Raw genomic sequence first — 23,460 nt, 5'->3', positions numbered from 1 at the left:
GTAGGCTGGAAATGCTTCTCTTGTTCTCACCTAACACTTTATTGCACAAACAGCCCTCCATAACACAGTTCCACCTTATTCATTTTCAAGGAAACACCTAATGCTATGAGGTGGGAGTTTGTCTGCATTGCCACCTGGTGATTCTATTTTCTACTGGCCAGCAAGGAATCAAAATGATTTATCTATTGAAAGATTTCCTTTTATGTTCTATTTTAATTTAGTATGGCTTGCTACTATTGAAAAGTCAAGCCTGTACTCTGAAACACAAGTCACAACATATAGGAAAGACAGAAAATACGAAACTGATAAAAACATGCCCTAGGTCATTTGCCCCAAACAGCCACCTAAACAAAATAATAACTCATAAGGTTATAAAACTAATTTGTATTACAGTAGAAAAACCCATAAAACCTAAAAATACGGTCTTTCTCCTAAGAAACAAATTTATCTCCACCAAAATTATAATAAAAGAGACACAAAAGCAAGTTACAAAAAAAGGAGGCTTTTGGTGTTATATTTCAAAACCAGAAGGGATTAAGCTACAAATTCTTTTAAAATGCTTTACACGGAATTGCCAAAAGACTCAGTTACATTATTTCAGTTAGCTTAAAAAAAAACAGATGTAGCTAAAAAATAATTTTTTTTCCTTTTTGAAAAGCAACACAGACCATTGTGTTTGTGTGTGTGTGTGCGCGCGCACGTGCATGCGCACGTGTGTACATGTGCACAGGTGCACAATATAAAACCCCAGGCTACTAGCTACTACCAGTCAATTCAGTGTGATGGGAGATAAAAACTGCTTCCCAAGGTCAGGAAAAAAGTTATCAGGAAACACTGTAACTGCTAAAGATATTAAAGTATACTAATAAGGCTTGTAGTCAGAATAATCAGTAAAACAGTCACGTCAAGAACAAATCACCAACACCAATTACATATTTCTCTGGGGTGTTGTTGCCATTAAAATAATAATAATTCATTATGATGGGATGAGTTCATAATCACATGTATTGGGCCCGTTCATGTAGCACTAAGACTCAAATCTTACTTTTGCCAAGGTTATTTACTAGAGACCTCTAGTTTTAAAAATAGAAGTCACCAGGCTTTCGGCTATCAACACAACTGGAAAATGGATTTTTTGATCATTCCAAGAAGTGATAAAAACTTTCTTGCTGAGTGACACTGGATGACAGTTGAAGATGGCAGAAGGAAAAGCCTGAACTGGTTTGGATGTGCTTGTTAAAGACAACCTATTTATACTTGCTAAACACTGGAGTCAGGAAAACCGGAGTTAAAATCTGGCCTCAGACACTGTGTTACCCTGGGCAAGTCACATTACCCTGTTTGGCTCAGTTTCCTCATCTATAAAATGAGCTGGAGAAGGAAATGGCAAATCACTACAGTATCTTTGCCAAGAAAAGTCCAAATGGGGCCATGAGGAATCAGATACAACCGAAAAATGACTAACCAACAACAAAATAACACTGAAAAATCAAGGTTTTTCTTCTTATGCATGCAGCTTATTTAGAAAATGGATTAATTTTATGGGGGTGATAAGAACTATGTATGTGATTTCAATGGCATAGGGAACTTCTGGGATGAGGAAAACCCCTTTACCATGGCAGGTGAACACCTTCTCTTCAATGCAGTGTCTTAGAGAACTGCGAAGAGCATTGAAAGGTGAAGAGACTTGTCCTAAGCCACAGAGCCAGTATGTGTTAGAGGCAGGACATAAGCCCAGGTTTCCAGGTCTGGAGCCAACTGTCTAGTGAGCTATGCCGCCTCTCTATATGATTTTTTTTTTAAGTAACAACTGGACCTCTGGGTAGGCACTAGCTCCTCACATGAAAAGGATGTTGGGAGGGTGCCAAAACCTTTTTTTTCCCAAACTGAAATTTCACCTACAAGAATTTCTCTTTCTTTAGCAAAGAAGACTCAGAACCAAATAGTGAGAGGAAATGTGGTGCTTAGCTTTTTGTACAATAATTTTCCCCACAATGTAACAATCTACAGAGGAAAACATTTCACCCTAGTTAGACATCAAGAAAAACGCATAAACAAGAGGAAACATCTTGAGGAGAAACAGCCTCTTTATTCTTCCCCCCTCCCCCTGAACTGGCCACTTCCTAGTATTTATTAATTACCTTTTTCAGACAAACATATTACAAGCCATAACAAACTACCCCTATTTCATGCATAATTTTCTCATTTTTAACAAAAATGTCTGTTTTTTCATTTGGCTCATTAGGAAATCTTTTTAAAAGGCTCAGCTTTTGCTTATAATAAATAAGAAAAGCTTCCCTGCTTACCAAAGCTCTCTCTTGGTAGATTCTTTTTAAAAACACATTACTCAGACTCTCAATTGCATATATCTTATTTTTTTTTTAGCTCTCATGTTCCCAGTAAGAATGAGAAATAATTCTTACCTACATTAAATCATACAAGCTACATTCTTTTGGTACTGTTTCTATGCTAAATGTATTCAGTATACATGGAAGTTATTTCATGGTTTACAAAGAAGTTTTCTGGGTCATGACCAAAATCACAGGAGTAAGTCAGCAATAACTTCTATCTCATATTTAGTGAGGTATTTTATAAATCTGTACCCCCCACCTTTTTTTTTTAAATAGACACACAGTATATGTGTGTATTCACATATAAAAATAACTTCCTTGCCTGGACCTGTGTTATCTTTGGATAGAGAGTGCCAGATAAAGAAAATCCCTCTAGTAATGCAAATTATAGGGCAACTGGGTGGTTCAGTGAATAGAGCACTGGGCCTAGAGTCAGGAGGACCTGAGTTCAAATTTGACCTGAGACACTTATTAGCTGTGTGACCTTGAGCAAGTCACTTAGCCTTGCTTGCCTCAGTTTCCTCATCTGTGAAATGAGCTGGAGAAAGAAATGGCGAACCACTCCAGTATCTTTGCCAAGGCACGAAGAGTCAGACTCAACTGAAACAACTGAAAAACAAAAATACAAACTGACAACTGTTCTGTAATTTATAATATTAAAGAGTTACCTGAGCACTGAAAAGTTTAAGTTAAAAAAAGAAGTTAAGTAGAAGTTAAGTATCTTGCCCATGGTTATACAGCCAGCATATGTAAGGGACAGGATGACTATAATATTATTCCTCTTTCCATTATACCATGTGGCCTTTCCATATAATGATTAAAACTATACAAAATTAGCATAGAAGTTCCTCATTACTAAGAGTCTTCAGGTGGATGCTGGATGACATCACAGATACTGTAGAAGGGATTCTTATTCAGTCATGGGTTGAACTAGATGACTCAAGGTTCTTTCCAACCCTATGTTTTTGTGTTTCTATGAATACATGTTTTATGTGTCTGGGAGAAAGAAGCACTGGATCTGAAACCCAGTTTGACTTTGATTCAAATTCTAGTTCTCCTAATTACTACCTGTGTGACTTTGGGCAAGTCATGAAGCCTCTCTGGGACTCAGCTTTCCCATCTGTAAGATGAAGGGGTTCAACTAGACAGCCTCTGGGTCCCTTATAATGCTAAGACTAACCAGGTGATCTCTAGTGTTTTTTCTGCTGCAAAATTATAATTTTGTTAACTTCAAACAATTCAGTTAAAAATATTTGACACGTTCGTTGAGGTTTGACTATGTATCATGGTGTAGAAGAACTGACACTTAGATCTGAAGTCAGAGAACTCAGGTTCAAATACTGGCTCTGCCACTACTCCTCATGTAATTTTGGATAAATCATTTCATCTTTCTGAGGGTTAGTTTCCTCAACTGTAAAATGAGGCAGTTGGTCAGAATACCTTTAAGTGCCCTTCCAACTCTGAGTCCCTAGATTTAAAATACTCTGAATTTTAAAAATATTGGTTCATTTTTTAAAAAAAAATAAACATATTTTTGAGAGTTTACTATGTGGAAAGCCCAGAAATAAACACTTGAACAAATTCAAAGATGAATAACATAGAGTCCCAGGTCATAGGTTCATAGATTTAGAACTGGCAAGGACCTTGGAGACCATGAAGTCCAAATCTTCCACTTTACAGATCAGGACACTGAAGCACAGAGGGGTTAAGTGATTGTCCAAAGTCACACAGCTAGTAAGAATCTGAGGCAGTATTTGAAAGATGGTATTCCTGTCTTTAAATCCAGGGCTCTAGTCGCTAGACAGCCTAACTACCTATTCGTTCTCAGTGAGCTTTTATTTAGTAAGGCACACAAATATCCATGATACTTAGATGGATCTACGACCTCATTAGTGTAGACCTCCAGTGTCAATGCTGACCACAACCCCTTTATACTTTCCCATTCTGTGCAATTCTCACCCTTCCAGGAATCTTCTGTGAAGGATCCTACCCAACACAATGGTGGCAGGTCCACTTTTTAAAAAAAAAATTCAGGCATATTAATATAGCTGTGAATCTGTTTTTCTCTCTCTCTTTATATGATTCCCTCCCTTCTCACCCCACCCTCTGATTTTTGCTGATTCTGTATGTCCTTGATGTTGTTTTCCTTCCTTGTAATTCCTTCCTCACAAGTCACTGTTGATTATATACTACATAGCCTTACATTAATCATGTATTTTTTTTCCATTGTTTTTGGAGGTCAGTTCAACTTTGATTCTCTCAAGATTGTGGTATCTCCTAAAATTCAGAACCATAGAACATCACCAAAAGAAGATGAGTGATAAAAACCAACAAACAAACCAATCCAATAAACAGGATTTTTGTGGAAGAGAGCAGCTTGAGATTGTCAAGAGTGCCATGAAATGTTCCCCATGAAACCTGGCCCTTTCTCCTATCCAGTCCTGGGCCCAGCTCATTGTCCATCTCAAATGCACATAAGCATGTCATAGCCGTAATAATCTCCCTCTACATCCTCTTTGTTTTCACAACTGTGAAAAGTTAGATCAGCAGTAGGGAAATTTTGGCATTTGTTCTGTGAAGTTTGGATTCAGTCAAAGGGTTGCACTTGAGGACCTAGAGAGCCACAGGTGCCCTTGAGGACAGAGATAATGAGGAGGGAGCTTGGTAGAGCAGAATGGATGTCACATTTAGATTCAGAGGACAATGGTTAGAACCCTATTTCTGTTTTTATTATCTAAGGCCTTGGGAAAAATGACTTTATTTCTCCTGGCTTCAGTATCCTCACCTGTAAAATGGGAGGTTAAATTATATGATCTCTAACATCTACTTCCAACATAAATCTGTGATCCATGACCCATGTTTTGGAGACAGTATCAAAGCGAACCTTTTATCTCTTAATGGTATCAAATTCATAGCTTCCAAACACTCACATTGGAATCCTCAGTCCTATTTTATGCCTGTTAGTTCGAGTGGCTGGAAGCCATTAAGGGTAGTATCGTGAATAGAAGAGGTAATCAGTAAGAAAAGCAGGTTTAGGGGTTTAAGGAGGAAATATGAGGAGGGGTTAACATGATAGACTAGGAAAAGCACTGGCTTTGTGGTCAGGAAACCTGGGTTCAAATCTCACCTTTGTCACTTATTACCTATGTGACCTTAGGCAAGTCACTTAAACTTCTTAAGTTTCTTTATCTGTAAAATGGAGACAGGTGGGACAGTGGGACTCAATTCCTAAAGTCCCTTCAAATTCTAAATTTATGAATCTATGGCATAACTGAAAGGAAGGACATCTAGGTGGAGATGCCCAGTCAATCACAGTTGAAAATAAAAGTCTGGGAGTCATATATCATGGGGTTATAATTGAAGCTGTTGGATAAATCAATCACCAAGGCAGAGGATTCAGAGGAGAGGAAAAGAGAGAGAAAAGGACCAAGGTTTCTACTTTTAGGAAATCTTTACAGGAAGAAGAGCCAGGGAAGAAGATACAAAATGCTAAAAGTATCACACACATTCAACATGCTATCCACTGAAAAAGTACACATGGAAGAATTCATTTGATAAGTGTAGAGAGAACGTTAATTGGCTTGTTAGGATTCTTGGGTTAAATTCTCAGATTTTCCATTAGTTAGTTGTGTGACTTTGGCCTCAGCATCTTCATCTGTTTAAAAAAAAGTTATTGGACAACATTGATCTTTAAGGTTCCTAATAGCTCTGACATTCTATGATTCTTTGAATATAAGAGGTTAAGGATTGGGCAGAAAGGGGTAGTACAGCTGATATTAAGAAAACAATTGGGTTGCCCAGGTCCCTGTTAGGACCAAGGAACCTGAGTTGCAGATTGTTAATCCTTAGCATAGGCAGTATCTATACTTTTAGAGATTAAAATGACTTATATGTGAGATGGGAGAGAGTATTAACTTTAACCCTAACAATTCAGAACCCAAACCTCTGAGAACAATCATCAGGTTCATAATAGCGGTATTTTTGGACTTGCCTAACAGAAAATTCAAGGAAAATACAAGAGATAATCATTGTCATATCCCCCTTAAACTGCTAGCTTTACATATTGGCAGAGCTTCCTAAAAACTGATTTCCTGTTTCATCATTTATACCCACAATTTCACTGATACTTGTTCTTCCTGACTGATAATAAAAGTCTGTACACAGAATGCTACACCCCAGCTCCTCCCTTCCCCCCAGTCAGTGACCTAGATGCTTCATTTGACAACAGTGCGCACAGTAACATCTCTAAAGCCAGATGCCCCACAAGTGGTAGAATTTGGAGGCTACTTGTTTTAAATATTGATGGCATTGTGCTTCTTCAGCACTCCTACCCAACTGACGTGCAAAATTACACTTTTACATGTTTTTAGTCTGACTTCAATATTGACTATCTTTAGGTCTCTTATAAAATCAAGAAAAATTACTTTATACATTGTACTTAAGTTCCCATTTATTGTTTTCTTTTCTGATAATCATATTCTTCTTTCCCCTCAGCAAATATCTAAAGTACATATCCAATCTGGATTTTGGGACATAATCCCATTTATCATTTATTATTGAAATGGGAGGGGGGAGTAAATTGAGAAAGAACTGCAACCCACATAGGGTTGGAAAGAGAAGAGGATCTTGAGGAGCAAAGGCATCACTGCAAAATGCAAACAACACAGGACTTGGAGGTCAGAAAGAACTAGGTTTTCAAACAAGAGATATAGAAATTCATGGGAGATAATATAGCTAATTTTTATTATATAAACTTAAAAGTCTTTGCAGAAACAAAATCAATGTAGCCAAAATTAGAAGAAAGAGGAAAAACTTTACAGCAAGTTTCTCTGATAAATTCTCAAATATATATAGAGAGCTAAGCCAAATTTATAAAAATAAGAGCCATTCCCCAATTAATAAATACCCAAAAGATATGAACAGGCAGTTTTCAGAGGAAGAAATCAAAGCTATCAATAGTTATATGAAAAATGTTCTAAATCACTAATAATTAAAGAAATTCAAATTAAAGCACCTCTGAGGTATTACCTCACATGTGTCAGATTGGCTAAGATGGCAGAAAATGGAAATAATAAATGCTGGAAGATATATGGGAAAATAGGCACATTAACGCCATGTTGGTCGAGTTGTAAACTAGTCCAATCACTCTGAAGAACAATTTGGAACTATGCCCAAAGAACTATAAAACTGTGTATACTCTCTGACATAGCAATACCATTACTAGGTCTATGCCACAAAGAGATCAAGGAAAAAGATCCATATGTACAAAAATATTTATAGTGGATCTTTTTGTAGTGGCAATAAATTAGAAACTGAGGGGGTGGGAATCAATTGGGGAATGACTGAACAAGTTGTGGTATATGAATGTGATGGAATACTATTGTGGTATAAGAAATGATGAAAAGGATGTGTTCAGAAAAACCCGGGAAGACTTATCTGAACTGAAGCAAAATAAACGAGCAGAACCAGAAGAAAAATGTACACAGTAACAATAACATTGTAAAGATAATCAACTGTGACAGACTAAGTAACTTTGATTAATACAATGCTCCACCACAACTCCAAAGGACTTGATGAAAAATGCTACCCACCTCCAGACAGAGGACTGATAGATTCAGAGTATAGATTGAAACATATTTTTTTCTCTTTTTAAATTTTTCTTGCCTTTTTGGGGAACATGGCTAATGTAGAAATATTTTTTGCATGATTTCATGCGTGTAATGGGTATCATATGTCTTGACTTCTCAATAGGCAGAAGTGGGGAGGGAGGAAGGGAGGGGAAGAGAGAGAGAGAGAAAGAGAGAGAGAGAGAGAGAGAGAGAGAGAGAGAATAAAATGTAAAAAAGAGAAAAACCTAGGTATGAATTATACTTCTGATGCTCCCTAAATATGTGATCATGGGCAAGTCACTCAACTTCTCTTTCCCTTGCTTTCAGTTTCTTCATCTATAAAGTGAACATAATAGCAGCCATGCATTCTGGTTTTAAGAGTCAAACAACCATCTATACAAAGTGCAAAGCTATATATGTTAGCTATTTTTATTACCATTGTTTCTCCTAGGGATCTTAGAGGAAAGATAATACAATCCACGTATATAAACAAAAATGCGGTGGATTGACAAGAAACTTCAGTGACCCCAAGGTTATCTGCTGCCTACAAGGAATGGGAATGCCTAGAAGAGACTCTAATGCTTTAGGCCTATACCAAACTTGAAGCAACTCTCATTTATCTAGTTCTTTGTACTTCCCCCATCCAGCCTCACTGGAATTAACTGGATAAGGTGAGACTGTATGTTTATAAATTCTCCCCAGTCTAGTGAATATTAGATTAGTTCCAGTCATATCACTAGCCGCTATTTATAAACCTTATATTCTAACCAAGAAAGACTACTCATCATTCCCAAAGCATGACCTGTGCTTTTCCGGGTTCTATGCCTTTATTTCACCAGTAAGAAGTAATTTCCCCACTCCGTACCTCTTATAGCATACATCACATTCTGCCTTGTAAATCCACAATTAGAGTTAACTGTGAATGTATCTTATGTTCCCTACTTGATTATAAGCCCTGTAAAGAGAAGGATGATGACAAGTTCATTTCTTTAGCCCCTACAGTGTCTTACTCAATGATTTCCACAAAGCGGGTGTTTAAGAAACATTTCCTGAATTAAATTTGTTGAAATGAATTTTGTACTGCAGGCTCTGGGCTGTGTTGTAGTGGACACAGTAGGAAGGAGAAGGAAAAATTGGCAAAACTAATCCCAGGGGATGAGTCAATAGAGGAGAAATCACTCCTCATAGATCCCAATGGTAGGTGGCAATAGAACTACCTAAGGTAAGTGGTAGTGATCTTATAGGAGAGTATTTTAGAATTGGTCCCATTTTTTCCAAAAGAAAACCTGAAAGCAAGTAAAATCTGTCTTTGTGTCTTCCTAACCTCCTGTTTCATATCCCTTCTCTTCAGGTACTCAGGGCATTCATTATACCCCCCCAAAGTCTTCTCTGTTACAAACCTAAAATGATGCAAAAAATTCTCGAAGTTTCAAGCCTTGATGTATGAATGTTGCTGTATCCCTGCAGTATTTTTTTATTTTAAAAGAATAAAAGGGAGATAGAAATGATTAAGGTAGAATAATGAAGTCTCCTAATGGCAGAATTCTTCTTTTTTCATTCACTCCCTGTATGATCAATCACTTACTTAAGCCTCCCTCAGCCTCAGTCCTAGCGCTCCTCAAATATTCCATGTACTCTCACTTTACTACATATAGAACCTGCTTTGAATCCATATTATTTTTATCCATGAAATAGAAATACATTTCCTGACCTTATTTACCCAGTTCATCTAGCTTAGGTAAAAGTGGTCATTCAAAATCTGTAGCAAAACAGACAAGAACACAATTTCCTATTTCTCTCTTTTAAATGGCCATTCAAAAGGAAAACGGATACAAGATAGGACTCATTCTTGTCCCTGTATCTTATCAACTAAAGAAGGAAAAAAGATGTATTTGCCAGACTATTCCTTATCTTTGGGTAAAGGGAAGGCAACTGAAGTGTTGTCACTGATACTACTTAATATTTTGTATTATCACACTTGCTAAGAAAGATATAAAGAAACTGCTCTTAGTCTTATTCTCCAGTTACACTTTTAACATTCCAAATAATCTAATCTATGATGTGGGAAAGATATGTATATGATCCTGTGACCACTCACCCATCCAGACTTCTCCAAATTGTCCAGCTCCAAGTTTCTTCACCAGTTTAATTGATTCACGTGGAATTTCCCAAGCATCTTTATCCCATGGTTTTTGTGGTTTTGGACTAATACATGCCTTCTCAAGCCTTCTGCACAAACCATCTGCCTGCTCTAAATTTTAAAGAAAAATATCATTAAAATAGTATTTTGTATTGCATCATATACGGAAATTCTATATTCTAGACTAAAAGTGTTTCCCTCAAATCGGCCCTAGTTTATAAATAATTATAGGATTTCCCTTGAAATAGGTATTAATTTGGGGCATTTCTAAATGAAAAGACAGGGTTATTCTTCTTGTTATTGTTTTGAGATATTTTTATTTGATTGCCCAATTATGTTTTGCTTTGTTGTGCATGTGTGTGTATATGTGGGGGTGCTTGCGTGCATGTGTGCAGATATCATACGTATTTGGCAGAAACTGCTGAATGAAATAGGGAATCATTCAAAAAGGAACAGAATCATTTAGCCTAAGCTTCCATACAGGAAAAAAACAAGGAAGAATGTTTACTGTCTAGAATATGACAAATAGTTAGATGGAATATCTATAGAAATTGACTCTGTGTGTGTGTGTGTGTGTGTGTGTGTGAGACAAACACTAAAAAAAGACAAAGAATTAAGCCTAGAATTAAACAGGAGGAGAAGGGAACCATTTTGATTACTTTTAAGAAAGTGCAAACCATCTTTAAAGACCCCAAACTTCTTCCTGACACAAAGGTCTACCTTCTTTATTATCAATGTTCCATTGATGCTATATGGCTATAACTCATGGAAAGCTAGAGTTTATGGAGAATTAAAACTGACTACCAAGTAGGAGAAAATGGAAAGGTACATAGTGAGTATCAGCAGGTTGCAGCACATAAATAAAGAATTTAAACAAGGTGGGGGTAGGGAGGGAGCACAATCTAGTCCAAGGGAAGAGCCTGCACCAAGGAACAGACATGGGAAATGGAATGTTGTATAGGAGGATGTGGGAGGAGGCCAACTTGGCTGGACTTCAGAATGAGTCCATTGGAGGAAAATACTGTATAGTAAATCTGAAAAAGAACAGTCTGGAACATAATTGGGACAGGCTTTCAATGCCAAGCTGGAGAGTTTGGGTTTTATCCTCTAGGCAATAGGAAGTCACTAGAGCTTTTGAGATAGGTAAATGATATGGTCAGAACTGTGCTGAAGAACTCTGACAGCTATGGCAAGAATGGGCTTGAGAAAGGAGGGTAGCTATCAAGAGCCCAATTAGGATACTAATGTAATAATTCAGGGGAGTGGTGAGTAAGACCTGAAGTAGGATGGTGGCTTAGTGAGTAGAATTAAGAAGACAGATGATATGGGGGGTGAAGAAGATGAGATTGTGAAACTAAATGATTAGACATCTGTGTCCTCAGCAGAAATAGGGAACACACAGTGGGTACCACAATGATGAACCTCAATTATACAGAATATATGTTCATTTCTATCTTTTTTTCCTTTAAAAGAAAATCTTAAAACTCCTCATAATGCTTCCCAGGAAAAGAATCCTTTGCATAAAACTCAATCAACTGGTATCTCTTTCTGATCCCTGAATTAGGATAGCACAACATATAAAGATAAGTATTTCTTATTGATAGTAGTATCCAGGATGCTAACTGATGGGTATTTGCATCCCAAGATACTTCTAGATCATCCACATTATTAGATCTGAAGAAGCATTTGCTTTTTTAAAAGAGAACTAGCTAAAGGTTTAAAAATGAAAAAGCATTTTATACTATTATTAATCATTAAAAATGCATGTTGTAGTATTTACTGTTTCTACTTACTTTGATAATGCTTAATCATGTCACTGATACAGGGAAAAGTAATTCTTGGAGATATGTAATAACCTCCATTATCCAGACTTCTAATTTTGTAGTGCTTAATAACATCACCATGCTGTGGGTCATAATCTCGGACAGAAAGAGAGAAACTTCCTATGGAAAAATAAAGCAATGACTTTAGTAAGGCTAAAAAATAGTTATAGATTTTCATTTTACTTTACATTATAGAAAATGAATGATATTAAATATGATAAATGTAAATTAAGTTGAAAATTTTTCCTACTTGCCCTTTTTAAAAATGAAACTTTATTGATCTTTTATCTTTACATCATATATTTTCCCCAATATACTTCCCCTTGTTCTCCCCTTGAGGGCAATCCCTCATAACAAAGAATTTTTAAAAAGTCAGTTCACTAAAATAACCAACATATCAAAAAGAAACTCTGACATTAGATTCAGTATCCCACACTCATAATTTTCCTGTCTCTGCAAAGAAGCTGGGGGAAATGCCTCTAGGTGTATGTTCTTTGGGGCAAGTCTTGGTTAGTATAATTCCATTGGATTCAGTTTTGATTTTTACTGTTTTTGTTGTTCTTTCCAATTGCACCAGTGTAGTCATTGTTCACATTGTTTACCTGGTCTTGCGTACTTCACTTTAGACCATTCTTATGTCTTTCCATACTTCTATGTAGTCATCATATTCATTTCTTCTTAGAGCAAGGTAATATTGCATTACATTTATGTCTCACATGTCTTGCTACTTCCTAGCCTTTGAGTATCTACTTTGCTTCTAGTTCTTTTCTATTAAAAAGTGCTGCATGATATTTTCATATATATATATATATTGTTGGGGCTTTTTTTAAACCTGTGACTTCTTTAGGGTATTTGCCTAGTAGTGGGCTTTCTAGGTCAAAGGGTTTGGAGAATTTAGCTTATTTCTTAGCGTAAGTTCAAAGTGTTTCCCACCATACCAGTCAACAAATTTTAAGGTCTAAATATTTTAAAATATTCTTTTGGAATTTTTTTAAAAGGTATACAGTATCAACTTTTAAAAGAAACTTATTTAACCTACTATTTTTGCTCTCTCATTATGGCCTTTTTCTTTAAAAAATATTTTGTTTTAAAATAAATAGAAATATAACTTCTTGACTTAACTTCTTTCATTAATAGCTAACATTTATATAGTACTTACTATGCAACAGTATTATGCTAAGCTCTTTACAGATATTATCTTATTTAGTTCTTACATCAACCTTGAGAGTAGATGCTATTATTATCCCCATTTTACAGATGAGGAAACTGAGGCAAAAAGTGGTTAAGTGACTTGTCCAGGGTCACACAGCTAGTTTCTAATGCTGGATTTTAACTCAGCTCTTCCTGACTCCAGTCCCAGCACTCTATCCTTTGTGCCACCTAGCTACCTTTATAAAATGTTTGAAAAATAATTCAAAGCCTCACACATTGTAAGAAATGATCATCTTTATAAAGTGGCCTTTATTGTAATAGTTTGCACAATTATTTTTATAGCATAAGTAACCATTTTAAAAAATATTTTTTTTGTAATTCTTAACTTGACAAATACCAGCATATACAAGCATTTCCTTATATAAGAAGAGCAAGGACGATTGCACACAAATACTCAAATTTCCATCATTTACAGCTGGTTTTTAAAATTATATAATAAATTCAGCACCTTAGTTTCAAAGTTCTCCTGCTTGTCTCCTCTTGTCTTCTTGCTTTCCTTCTGGACCTATATCTCTTCTCTTCTCTGCAGCTTTAAATGTTTAATTGATATTCTTTTTTTGTATCACTATCATTAGCTCTCTCCTCCATACCAATTCTCTATCCCTCCTCCTTCTCCCACTTTAAACCTTCTCTTGAAATCAAAAAACACAGTTAAGCAATACAAGCCTACATTGAACTGGTCCAAAAAAATGTATACCTCTCCTCAAAGTAACAATGTAAATGCCTACTATTTCTATAATCTCCCAAATTTTAAAGCCTTAGGCTTTTGCTATCTGTTGACTTATTAGTTGAGTTTAAAATAGTTTCAGTATTGCTTCAGGAATAATATTTTGTAAAACAAAAGAAATGTGTCCCACCTTTTAATGTTTCACTTTCTCGGATGAGAAATGCTCCTGCACTATTTCCTGGTGCTAGGAGCTGTCTTTCAGCATCTTTCCGAGTTATATCCTTAAAGAACCATCTGAAAAGGAAATGTGAAAAAGTTTATAGATGGTATTTCCTTGGGATAGAATTTTATAAATAAGGTAAAAAATACAATAGGCAGTACATCAGTCAAATGAGACTTTGGAAGAACTTACTCTTCTGTTTCCAAGGTGTTGATTTTTGCTACGTAATTGCTGGGAATGAAGCCTTCTTTCTTGGTTAAAAGAGATTTAGCCTTCCACCATTCTCCATGCCTGGAACAAAAATATGCATAAAAGAATGTTCGTACCAATAAGTGAAGAACTGGTTTTTTCACTTTTTGGTAAACTGAACCGAGAACTCCCAGATTTTAGTACAAACATCACTCTCCTCTTTCTTGAGTCCAAACATAGATTAAGTATGAACTATATATTGAGCACTGACTCACAACCCCACGTTGGTCACTTTGTTTAGTGTTAAAACAGAGCAGTTTTAATACATCATGTTACCATATTTTAGAAACATAAATACATTATTGCTACTCGGGTATAAGTCAGTTATTTATCTCAATTCAGCTAAGAGAAATTTATCCCTATTCCTGTGACAAATTTAAAAAGAAAAGGAAAATGAGACAAGTGAGCAAATGTCCCCTTTCCCTGTTGTATTAACTCCCTTATTAAGCTACCTGGTTTCCATAGCAATATTCATTATGGAAAAACTTTGAATAAAAAAAATTCCAATGTAATGAGTCATTTCCTCATTCTCCAGTTTTTACAAAGAAGTTGTATATACAGAGCCAACCATATGTTATGTGTGTCTGTGTGAGGGGAAACAAAAAAATGAGAATGAAGTTGTGTGATTTGCCTGCTCTCTAAAATCCTTTAAAAGTACGAACTGCCTGCTCCTTAGATTTCTTGATGCCACTACAGAGCAGAAAAAGAAGTCTTTAACCACAATACACATGAGGATGTTTATAGTTTTCCCTCCTCAAAACTATTCAGTTCTTGAAATGATAACATATGTATCCAAAGCATGTTGGTATGTGCTAGAGATACCTAGGATTAAAACATGTAGAATGTCTTATTCTCAGTTCAGAAGTTAGTCTTCTAACTACTCTAAGTAAATGAGATAGAGTATATAATATTGATGCTGAGTATGGACTTCCAAATTAGAGTGGTTGGTTTTAGAGTCTTATTTACTTTAGACTCATAATACCAAATTAAATTTTTTAAAGTAAAAAGTAGCATCCTTAATAGGGTTTGGATTCTACTCAGACACAAAAAAATTCCTAAAGTTGTAGAACAGGCAAAAAAATGACATTTTTCTACAAAGTGAGACTAACTAGCTAGAGCATTCTAGCAGCCCAACTTAAAAGTCAAAAATAGTTACTTTGACCTTGCCCTATCTAAGCACCAAACTGTACCAGTAGCAAAGTTGTGAAGTTTCACTTTCACATGACAAGGATTAGGTTAACACTCAGTTATTAGAAGGTAAAAGCTGTGGATAAAATGGACAGGTGTATAAGACTTTGATGGGAATCAAAAGCCAGAAGTTGCAATGTGGACATACTCACTCTTCAAGGACTTTCAATTTTTCTCCTTTCTTGAAGGATAAATCATCAGGGTGAAGGCCATCATAGGGATATAAGGCTATTACCACAACCCCTTGATCTTCTGTATCTGTTAATGAATAACTCAAGTGAAAACACCTAAAAGATAAACCCTCAGAAACATTGATCAAGTGCCCATTTATTGGGAGACATAGAGAAGTATTTTTTAAAGGAATAAGATACATGGCTCCTGCACTTGGAGGCAAGGAGTGGACAGTCTACAAGGACCCACAGAAAATACAAAAAAAAATACACACGGAGAAACAGATAAATATAATTAATTACAACAGCCTAGGGCATATACGAAAAGCTAAGGTGAAGTTACTTTACAAAGATCTGGAAGTGTTTTTAAAAACACATGGATGTTCTGATGAAAACATACCTTTATTTTGAAACCTTTGTCCTGGTAAAAGTTGAGAGTCTGCATTGGGCACCTACAAAGAGAATATGTGTTAAGCGTCTCTGCATAGTAATAGCTTTTCTGGGTCACATCTGTGTTCCATATAATGCCTTTATGCTAACAGTGGCAACTGGGATGTGAATTTGATGCTTTCATAAATAAGAAAAAAAGAGAAAAATACAAGTAGAAATTCTGAAAAGCTATGTGCAGGAATAGCTCATGGGATTGGTCAGGACCAAGGGTAGGTGTATGGGAAACTGAGAGGAGAGGGGATAAAGTGCCAAATGGATGCTCTCACCAATGTGAAACCACCTGCTTGTGGTGTCAAGCACTCAAAGAGAAATGTTTAATGACCAACTCTGACCCATCACCAGTAGCAGTGGTATATTCTGTAGGTTGTTTCGGTTTTCTCACAAGAAGGGGAAGGAATATGCACCTAGTCACTGTAAATTCTGATGATATATTCTCTTGCCCCACAAAGGTGGTACAATGACTCAGGAAGCTCCTAGTACTTCTTGAAAGACAGATAGAGTGAATGTAAAATGATCACATATCCTTCAATTTTTTACTCCATTGATCATCTGATTAAAATGATTTAACATAAGTGGCACAAGTATGGACCATGTTAAAAAAAAAACAACTACTATAGATATCCCCAGGCTGATGGAATTCTATCATGAATGCTAAAGGCTTTTTTACCTGCCTAAAATACTTAATTTAGCTATAAGTACACTTTATTATTTTGAATCCATTTTATACTTAATTTCTTGATCATTAAGATTTGTAGAATTAATATATTGTTTGTTATATAAGGCTTGGAGGAAATGATCTAATGATGAAAAAACAGGACTAAAATCTTGAGAGTAGCAAATCATATTATACGGCCATTATTATTAAAAGAGTTTGCCTCTTTGAATGATTTTCAAATAGGTCACTAATTTATACTTATAAAAGGAGACAGCCTTCATGTAATATGCATTATTAGCTTTTGACACTATTTTTTGTAATCACAGCATATCATTTATATAGAATACTTAAAAACCTATGAAGTCGTTACATGTATCATCTTACCTGATTCCCTCAATAACCTTATAAAGTAGGTCTCCAGTTATTATTTCCATCTTACAGATTAGGAAACCTAGACTCAGAGAGGTTAAGTGATTTGTGCTCATTGTACAATGAATGTCAGAGATTAGATTCAAACCCAGGACCCCAAGTCTAAAACTCTCTCCTTGATACTACACTGTCCCATCTCTCCATGACATAATATGCCTTTTTAAAAAAAATTGTCCTTCCAGTTGTAGCTAATGATTTTTAGTATTCATTGATGCTTTTGTCCATTTCTCCTTATGACCAATGGCACGTATTTTCATAATAATTGGTCTAGCTTCTAAGTAATTGTTCTGGCCATCAATCAAAGCAAAGCCACCTGATAATAAAGGAATTGAAATCATGATCTTTACCCACAAAGCCAAAGGTGCCAACTGAAATACAATACTGAGTTGTACATTATGGAAATTAAACTATCAACCATATTTAGCTACTTTTGATTTCTAAATTAAGTGAATTTTTTACCTCTTTATTACTGAAAATAAAACTTTTTTATAAAGTGAAGCATGTTGTTTCTTCTTATTTAAAAAATAAATTAAGCACATTTTAATATTCTCCTTCACCTAGTATTTGTTGTCCAACAAGACTGAAAATGAAAACATTTTCCACACCTGAAATTAAAAAGCACTTGATTTAAAACAGATTCAGTTTATGGTGAACTGTGCTAGGGAGGAGGAATTTGATTTTGCATGGGAATTTTAGCATCTCATAATGAAAGAAACAGGAATCATTCACTTTCCTCCCCATATTTCCTTGACTTTCTATTCATAAAGAAAATTATTTTACTGTGGCAAATACAATTCCATGATAAGCCTGAGATTTTTACTCATACAAGAAAACTTTTTTAAAAACCCAAATAAGCAGCTGTTTAATTTTTGTGCTCTCTCACCTCCCTCCACATCTCAATTCAGTCACCCTTAACCTTCCTTTCAAAAAATCTTCCTCTAAGTCATAAATCCTCAAAAAACTTCTTTATATTTTTAGTACCTGAAGAATTACTAAATAAAACCAAAATGTTTACATTTTTATATATTGATTGTAGGAGACAGGAAACTACAGAAATGGTACAGCATTTCAAGTATCTTACATTGTAGAGATATTGTTTAAAATATTCTTAGAGATTAGGTACTGGATGATCCTATTAAACCATGCTATAAAAGAGTATGTGATTGATTTTTTTGGTGGGGAAAGGATATGAAGGGAAGACACAGGAGGTTTAACATCAAGTACATTTAAAGTCAATAGTATTAAACTTTTTTTCTTTCCCAAGAAATGTAGTTTTACTTCTTTGTTAGCCAAAGCCTTCCTGGAATGAATGAAAATAAAACATCACTGATTTGATTGTTGTAAAAGCTTACCTAGGGCTTCCAGTACCCAAGAATGAATATATGTGTATATATATATATGTATATATATATATTTAAAATTCATTATAAAGAAAGGATCTACAGTGTTCTTTACTGTACTAAAAATTAAGGGGTTCCTTTCCTTGATTAGCTTGGATGGGTAGAAGAGTACAAGGAAAAGATAGGAAGGAAAGAAGAGTTGCTAGGTAATATTTTTGATGCATTCTTTCTTGTAGTTTGCATTTAGGGGCACCGTGCTAATCTCACTACATATTCTAACATAAACCTGTTTCCTTTATAGAATAGGAGACTCATTCTTGAGTTTGAAATTTTTCTTGCCACCAGTGATATAAAAAATAATTTTCTCAATATGCAAAAACAATAGAAATCATTACACAATAAATGGCCAGGTATCTATAAAGTTGTTTACATGCCCATAAAATGGTTGAATTACAAAACAAATTATTTGAGAACCAATCAATCATGATACATGCATATGTTCTCAATTGAATTTTAATTATGCCAGCCATGCTTGGATCTTGCTCTTGGAATTCTCCCCTGAGACTATCTACTTACTGGCCTTTGCTGTTTATTGGACGTTGGATCTCTCACATAAATAGTTCGGTCAGTATTACGTACTGGTTGGGTCTTCAAATCTATTCCATCGTGAGTTGAACTGTCTTTTCTTTTTGATTTTATACATCCCATATTTCCTGTTGAAACACAAAAGCATTTAACTTTTTACCATACTAGAACTGTTTTCTCATTTAATCATCACCCATGCAATTAATGATACTAATTCATAATTCTTCATTTATAGCATACCCAGTCAATAAGGTTATATATAGATACCATCAAAAACAAACAAAAATGTAATTGCTTCAGCTGTAGGGTGCTATCAAATAAGCAGAAAAGCAAATCCCAGGCCTCAAGCATTACATAACAAAATTTAAAAGTAATTTCATTTAATAATGATTACAGCTTTACCAGGAACTTATTAAATGGCAACATGACTTAGGGGATGATGAATTGTGAGTTAAAAAGTCCGAGATTCAAATCCCAGCTGAGGCACTTATTAAATGTGTGACCCTGGGTAAGTCACTTAACCTCTGTTTGCCTGTTTCCTCATCTGTAAAAGGGCAACAATAGTCATATGTACCTCCCAGGGTTGTTGTGAGTATAAAATGAGATGATATTTGTAAAGTGTTTTGTAAACCTTACAGTGCTATATAAAAGCAAGTTGTTATCATTGGTGAAAAGAGTTCCTATACTAGGAGTTGTCTAGCTGTTAAATCACAGATACCTGTTTCTGTTTCAGTTAAAAAGGTTATTTTAAAAATAATATTTCTGTTTTTTTCATAATGGTAAATGATAGATACAGATGCTATAAATTTTGGAGAATGACTAATATATGTTAAATTCACATACTCACTATTCTTAATGATCATTTTGTCTAATTCCCTAATTTTAGGAATAAAAAAATGAGGCCCAGAGAAGTGAAGTGATTTGTAGGAAGTCAATGAGCCAGTGGAATTAGGATTAGAACCCAAGTTTACCAATTTCTTCAATTGGTGCTCTTTCCAGTATACAACTCTGCCTCTCTTCTTCAATCTACATTGGACTTCTGTCCAGAAACCAAATGAGAATCTTCCCTCCCCCCACCCCAGATATTAGGCATTGCTAATCTTCCTTAAGGTTATTATCATACTAAAAGTCACTTTTAAAAGCCCACCAGACGGCTTTAGGACAAAGGAATAAAAAAAAAAAGCATTTGACTTCATTCCTTTTCAATGAGTTTTACATACATACACACACACACAGACACACACACACACAGACACACACACACATGGACTACTTGCCCTACATGTTTATTTGTTCAATGAAGAAATCCTTCCATTGTGAAGAGAAAGGGAATGATTATGATATCTCTGGGATTTTGATAGAAAATATATCTTTGGATCATCAATAAATATTCGGCACCTACTATGCGCCAGGCACTGTACAGGCATTGGGAATACAAGGAAAGTTAAAAAAAAAAACAACAAAAACAGTCTCTGTTCTCAAGGAGCTCATAGTCTAAGGAGGGAGACAAAATGCAAACAACTATGGACAAACAAGTTATACATCGGATATATCAGAAACAATCAATAGAGGGAAGGAACAAGAATTAATAAGGGGATCAGAAAAAGCTTCTTCTAGAATGTAGGAGTTTAGCTAGGATATCTGAGATAAACTATTTGGTTTGAAGAACAGCAAGAAGTGCGGTGTCACTAGATCGCAGTATGTGAGGAGGAGCGTAAGATGTAAGAAAACCGAAAAGGTGAGTGTGTGTGCTGATTATGAAGACCTTTTGAATGCCGGAGGATTTTATACATTTGATCCTGGAAGTGATGGGAATCCACTAGAGTTTATTTAGTAGGGAGGGTGATATGTTCAGATCTATGCTTTAGAAACATCACTTTGACAGCTAAGTGGAAAATGGAATGGCAGAGACATGTCAGGTAAATCGATGAATAAACTATTATAGTAGTTTATGACTAAGGTGAAGCACTAGGGTGTTAGAAGCGTCAGAAGAGAGCAGGGAACCTATGGGGGAAATGTTATGAAGCTGAAATAGACAGAACTTGGCAACAGATTGGCTATAGGGCTTGAGAGTTAGAAGTTGAGGATGACATCTTGGCTGCAATCTTACCTTTGACAGGAATAGAGAAGTTTGGAAAGTTAGGGAATTGGGGGAAAGATAAGTTAAATTTTGGACTTATTCAGTTTGAAACGTCTACAAGACATCCTGTTCGAGATGTCTAATAGAAATGAAGAATTATGAATTAGTATTATTAATTGCATGGGTGATGAATAAATGAAGAGATGAGACTGGAGGTCAGCAAAGAGGTTAGGGTTGGATAAGTAGATCTGAGAGTCACCAGCTCTTAAGAATAAGTGAATCCATGCTAAGATCACTTCAGCATGTTGCCTACTTATGAAGCCTTTAAATGACCCATTTCTGATTTTTGGGAAATTTATAGAAAAACAAAGAATGGAATGTTTTTTATCTTATGTGTCCCAATAAGATTGAGCCTTGACTACACATCCAGTACTATTCTTCATATTCTGAGATTTAAAACATTTAAAAACAAATTACCAACTCTGAAATTCCAAGAGACTCTTCCTAATTTAAACCCTGAGGCTTCATTGCTTACTTCTAATGATAAAAGAAACTAAAGTCTTTCTCCCCCCCCACCCCAAGATTGCCCTTTAATCTCAATTACTAAATGAGAAATAGCTGAAAACAAAACTATCGTCTTACCACAACTTCCTAAAATTCAAAGACTGAGCCTTCCTAGCAATGACAACCATCTATCTCGTGCTCATTAGAAGCTCAGAAATTTCCCCTACTGTAAAGGGAGGTATGGCCTTATTGATGTAAAGTGGTTAATCACCCAAGAACCCAGAGTAAGTTTGATACCCTGCTCCAGATTTAAAAAAAAAAAAAAACAACACAGAAGGAATTAGTAAAATTAGGCAAAAGGGTAGTGTGGGAAAACCAGAATTGAATGATGATATTCCTAAATTAAAATGATCTCAAACTTCATTAATAGGCCTAAATGTTTCAAAGACTTCCTGTAATGAAGTTGTTTCTATAGAATGCCATGTTGACTTTTTTATTTTCTTCCTTAACCAGTTTGCGTAACTCAGGTTTTGACTTTCATTACCCAAACAGGAAAAAAAAAATTAGGTGGACATGACTGTGTATCTTTGTTTTTCTATTGTCCACTTATTTCTGCCTAATGGAATATAAACCTCTACATCACTAATTTCCAATTTCCAGACACGATGCAAATTAGAACTGCTAAGGACTTGCAAAGTATTGTCATAAAAGGACAGGTTCCCCAAAACTTCCAGCCAGATAAACATAAGTGGGGCTAATACTCAGGAAACTTTTTAATGAGTATGCTGGGCAGAAAGAAAAGTTACCTACAGAATCAGCCCTGTCCCCAGCAGCCAAAAGTGTCCAGAAAAATCATTTTCTGATCATCAGGTCTACAGGGATAGCCAGTATCACTACTTTCATTACCAGTGCAGGCTCTCAGGCATAAGAGAAGTCAGGGATAATGGAAAGCAAGGGATAATGGGAAGCAAGCTACCAGGAACTTGATACTTGGTATGAGAATCTAAAGGCTAAATAAGATAGTGATTGACCCATAGTTTTACTTTGGGAATTTCACAATTTAATGCAGCAGCAGAATGTCTAGAGTGCTGGGCTTAGGTTCCAAAGATAATATTAATCACTGATACTGAATTCTCAAGTTCTGAATACTTTAATCATTTTCTGCCTTAAATATTTCCATCTTTTCTCTTGAGGAGGCAACATGGTAACATGGAACAGGAACCCACTCTGGATTCAAAGGAATTGCATTCAAATCCTTCCTTTGGTGCTTACTAATGCAATGTTGGGCTTAGTTAACCTACTTGAGCTTCAGTTTTCTCATCTGTAAAATGAAGGTATTGGATTGTATGTCTTATAAGGTCCTTTCAAGTTTTAGATGAATGATTTTTGACCTAAAGTTTCTTATTCACTCCAAGAATGTGATTTGGATAGACTTCTTTTACTATATAGGAAACAAGAATTTATTACTGACATTATCTTACCCATCTTTGAATGCTGTTTAATCCTTCTGTAAGTGCAGTGTATTGGAGAGACGAATGGAAAGATATAAAAAGATTATTCATTATGACTAGGCTAGATGTATACCAGAAACATAGGATTAGTTAAATATCAAAGAAATGGTAAACCTAACCAACCATATTAATAATAAAAACAATAAAAATTAAATGTTGATATTAATAAATGGGAAAAAAGGTCTGACAAAATGCAACATTCGTTTATTTTGGAAATACTACTTAAAAATCAAGAACTAACATTAATTATAATGGAGAAATAAGATGTCCACAGTCA

At 35.4% G+C, this 23,460-nt stretch overlaps 1 protein-coding gene across 3 annotated transcripts in view; it reads right to left on the bottom strand.

The window, feature by feature from the left end:
* Window positions 1-23,460, bottom strand: part of LYN (LYN proto-oncogene, Src family tyrosine kinase) — a 144,911-nt gene that overhangs the window by 46,715 nt on the left and 74,736 nt on the right. For 2 of the 3 annotated variants that reach the window (XM_036756170.1, XM_036756178.1), the window contains exons 2-8: window positions 19,080-19,216; window positions 16,030-16,081; window positions 15,612-15,717; window positions 14,215-14,313; window positions 13,993-14,096; window positions 11,894-12,043; window positions 10,059-10,211 (exon numbers count right to left, since the gene is read on the bottom strand). In XM_036756170.1, the coding sequence (XP_036612065.1) occupies window positions 10,059-10,211; window positions 11,894-12,043; window positions 13,993-14,096; window positions 14,215-14,313; window positions 15,612-15,717; window positions 16,030-16,081; window positions 19,080-19,211 (796 nt within the window). In that variant the 5' untranslated portion in view covers window positions 19,212-19,216. Of the gene's footprint in view, window positions 1-10,058; window positions 10,212-11,893; window positions 12,044-13,992; window positions 14,097-14,214; window positions 14,314-15,611; window positions 15,718-16,029; window positions 16,082-19,079; window positions 19,217-23,460 lie in introns of those variants that run through there. The other variant, XM_036756186.1, reaches the window with a different exon arrangement.

Source organism: Trichosurus vulpecula, chromosome 1, assembly GCF_011100635.1.
Source record: "Trichosurus vulpecula isolate mTriVul1 chromosome 1, mTriVul1.pri, whole genome shotgun sequence".
NCBI classification, from domain to species: Eukaryota; Metazoa; Chordata; class Mammalia; order Diprotodontia; family Phalangeridae; genus Trichosurus; species Trichosurus vulpecula.
This window is presented reverse-complemented; position numbering and strand designations above follow the sequence as displayed.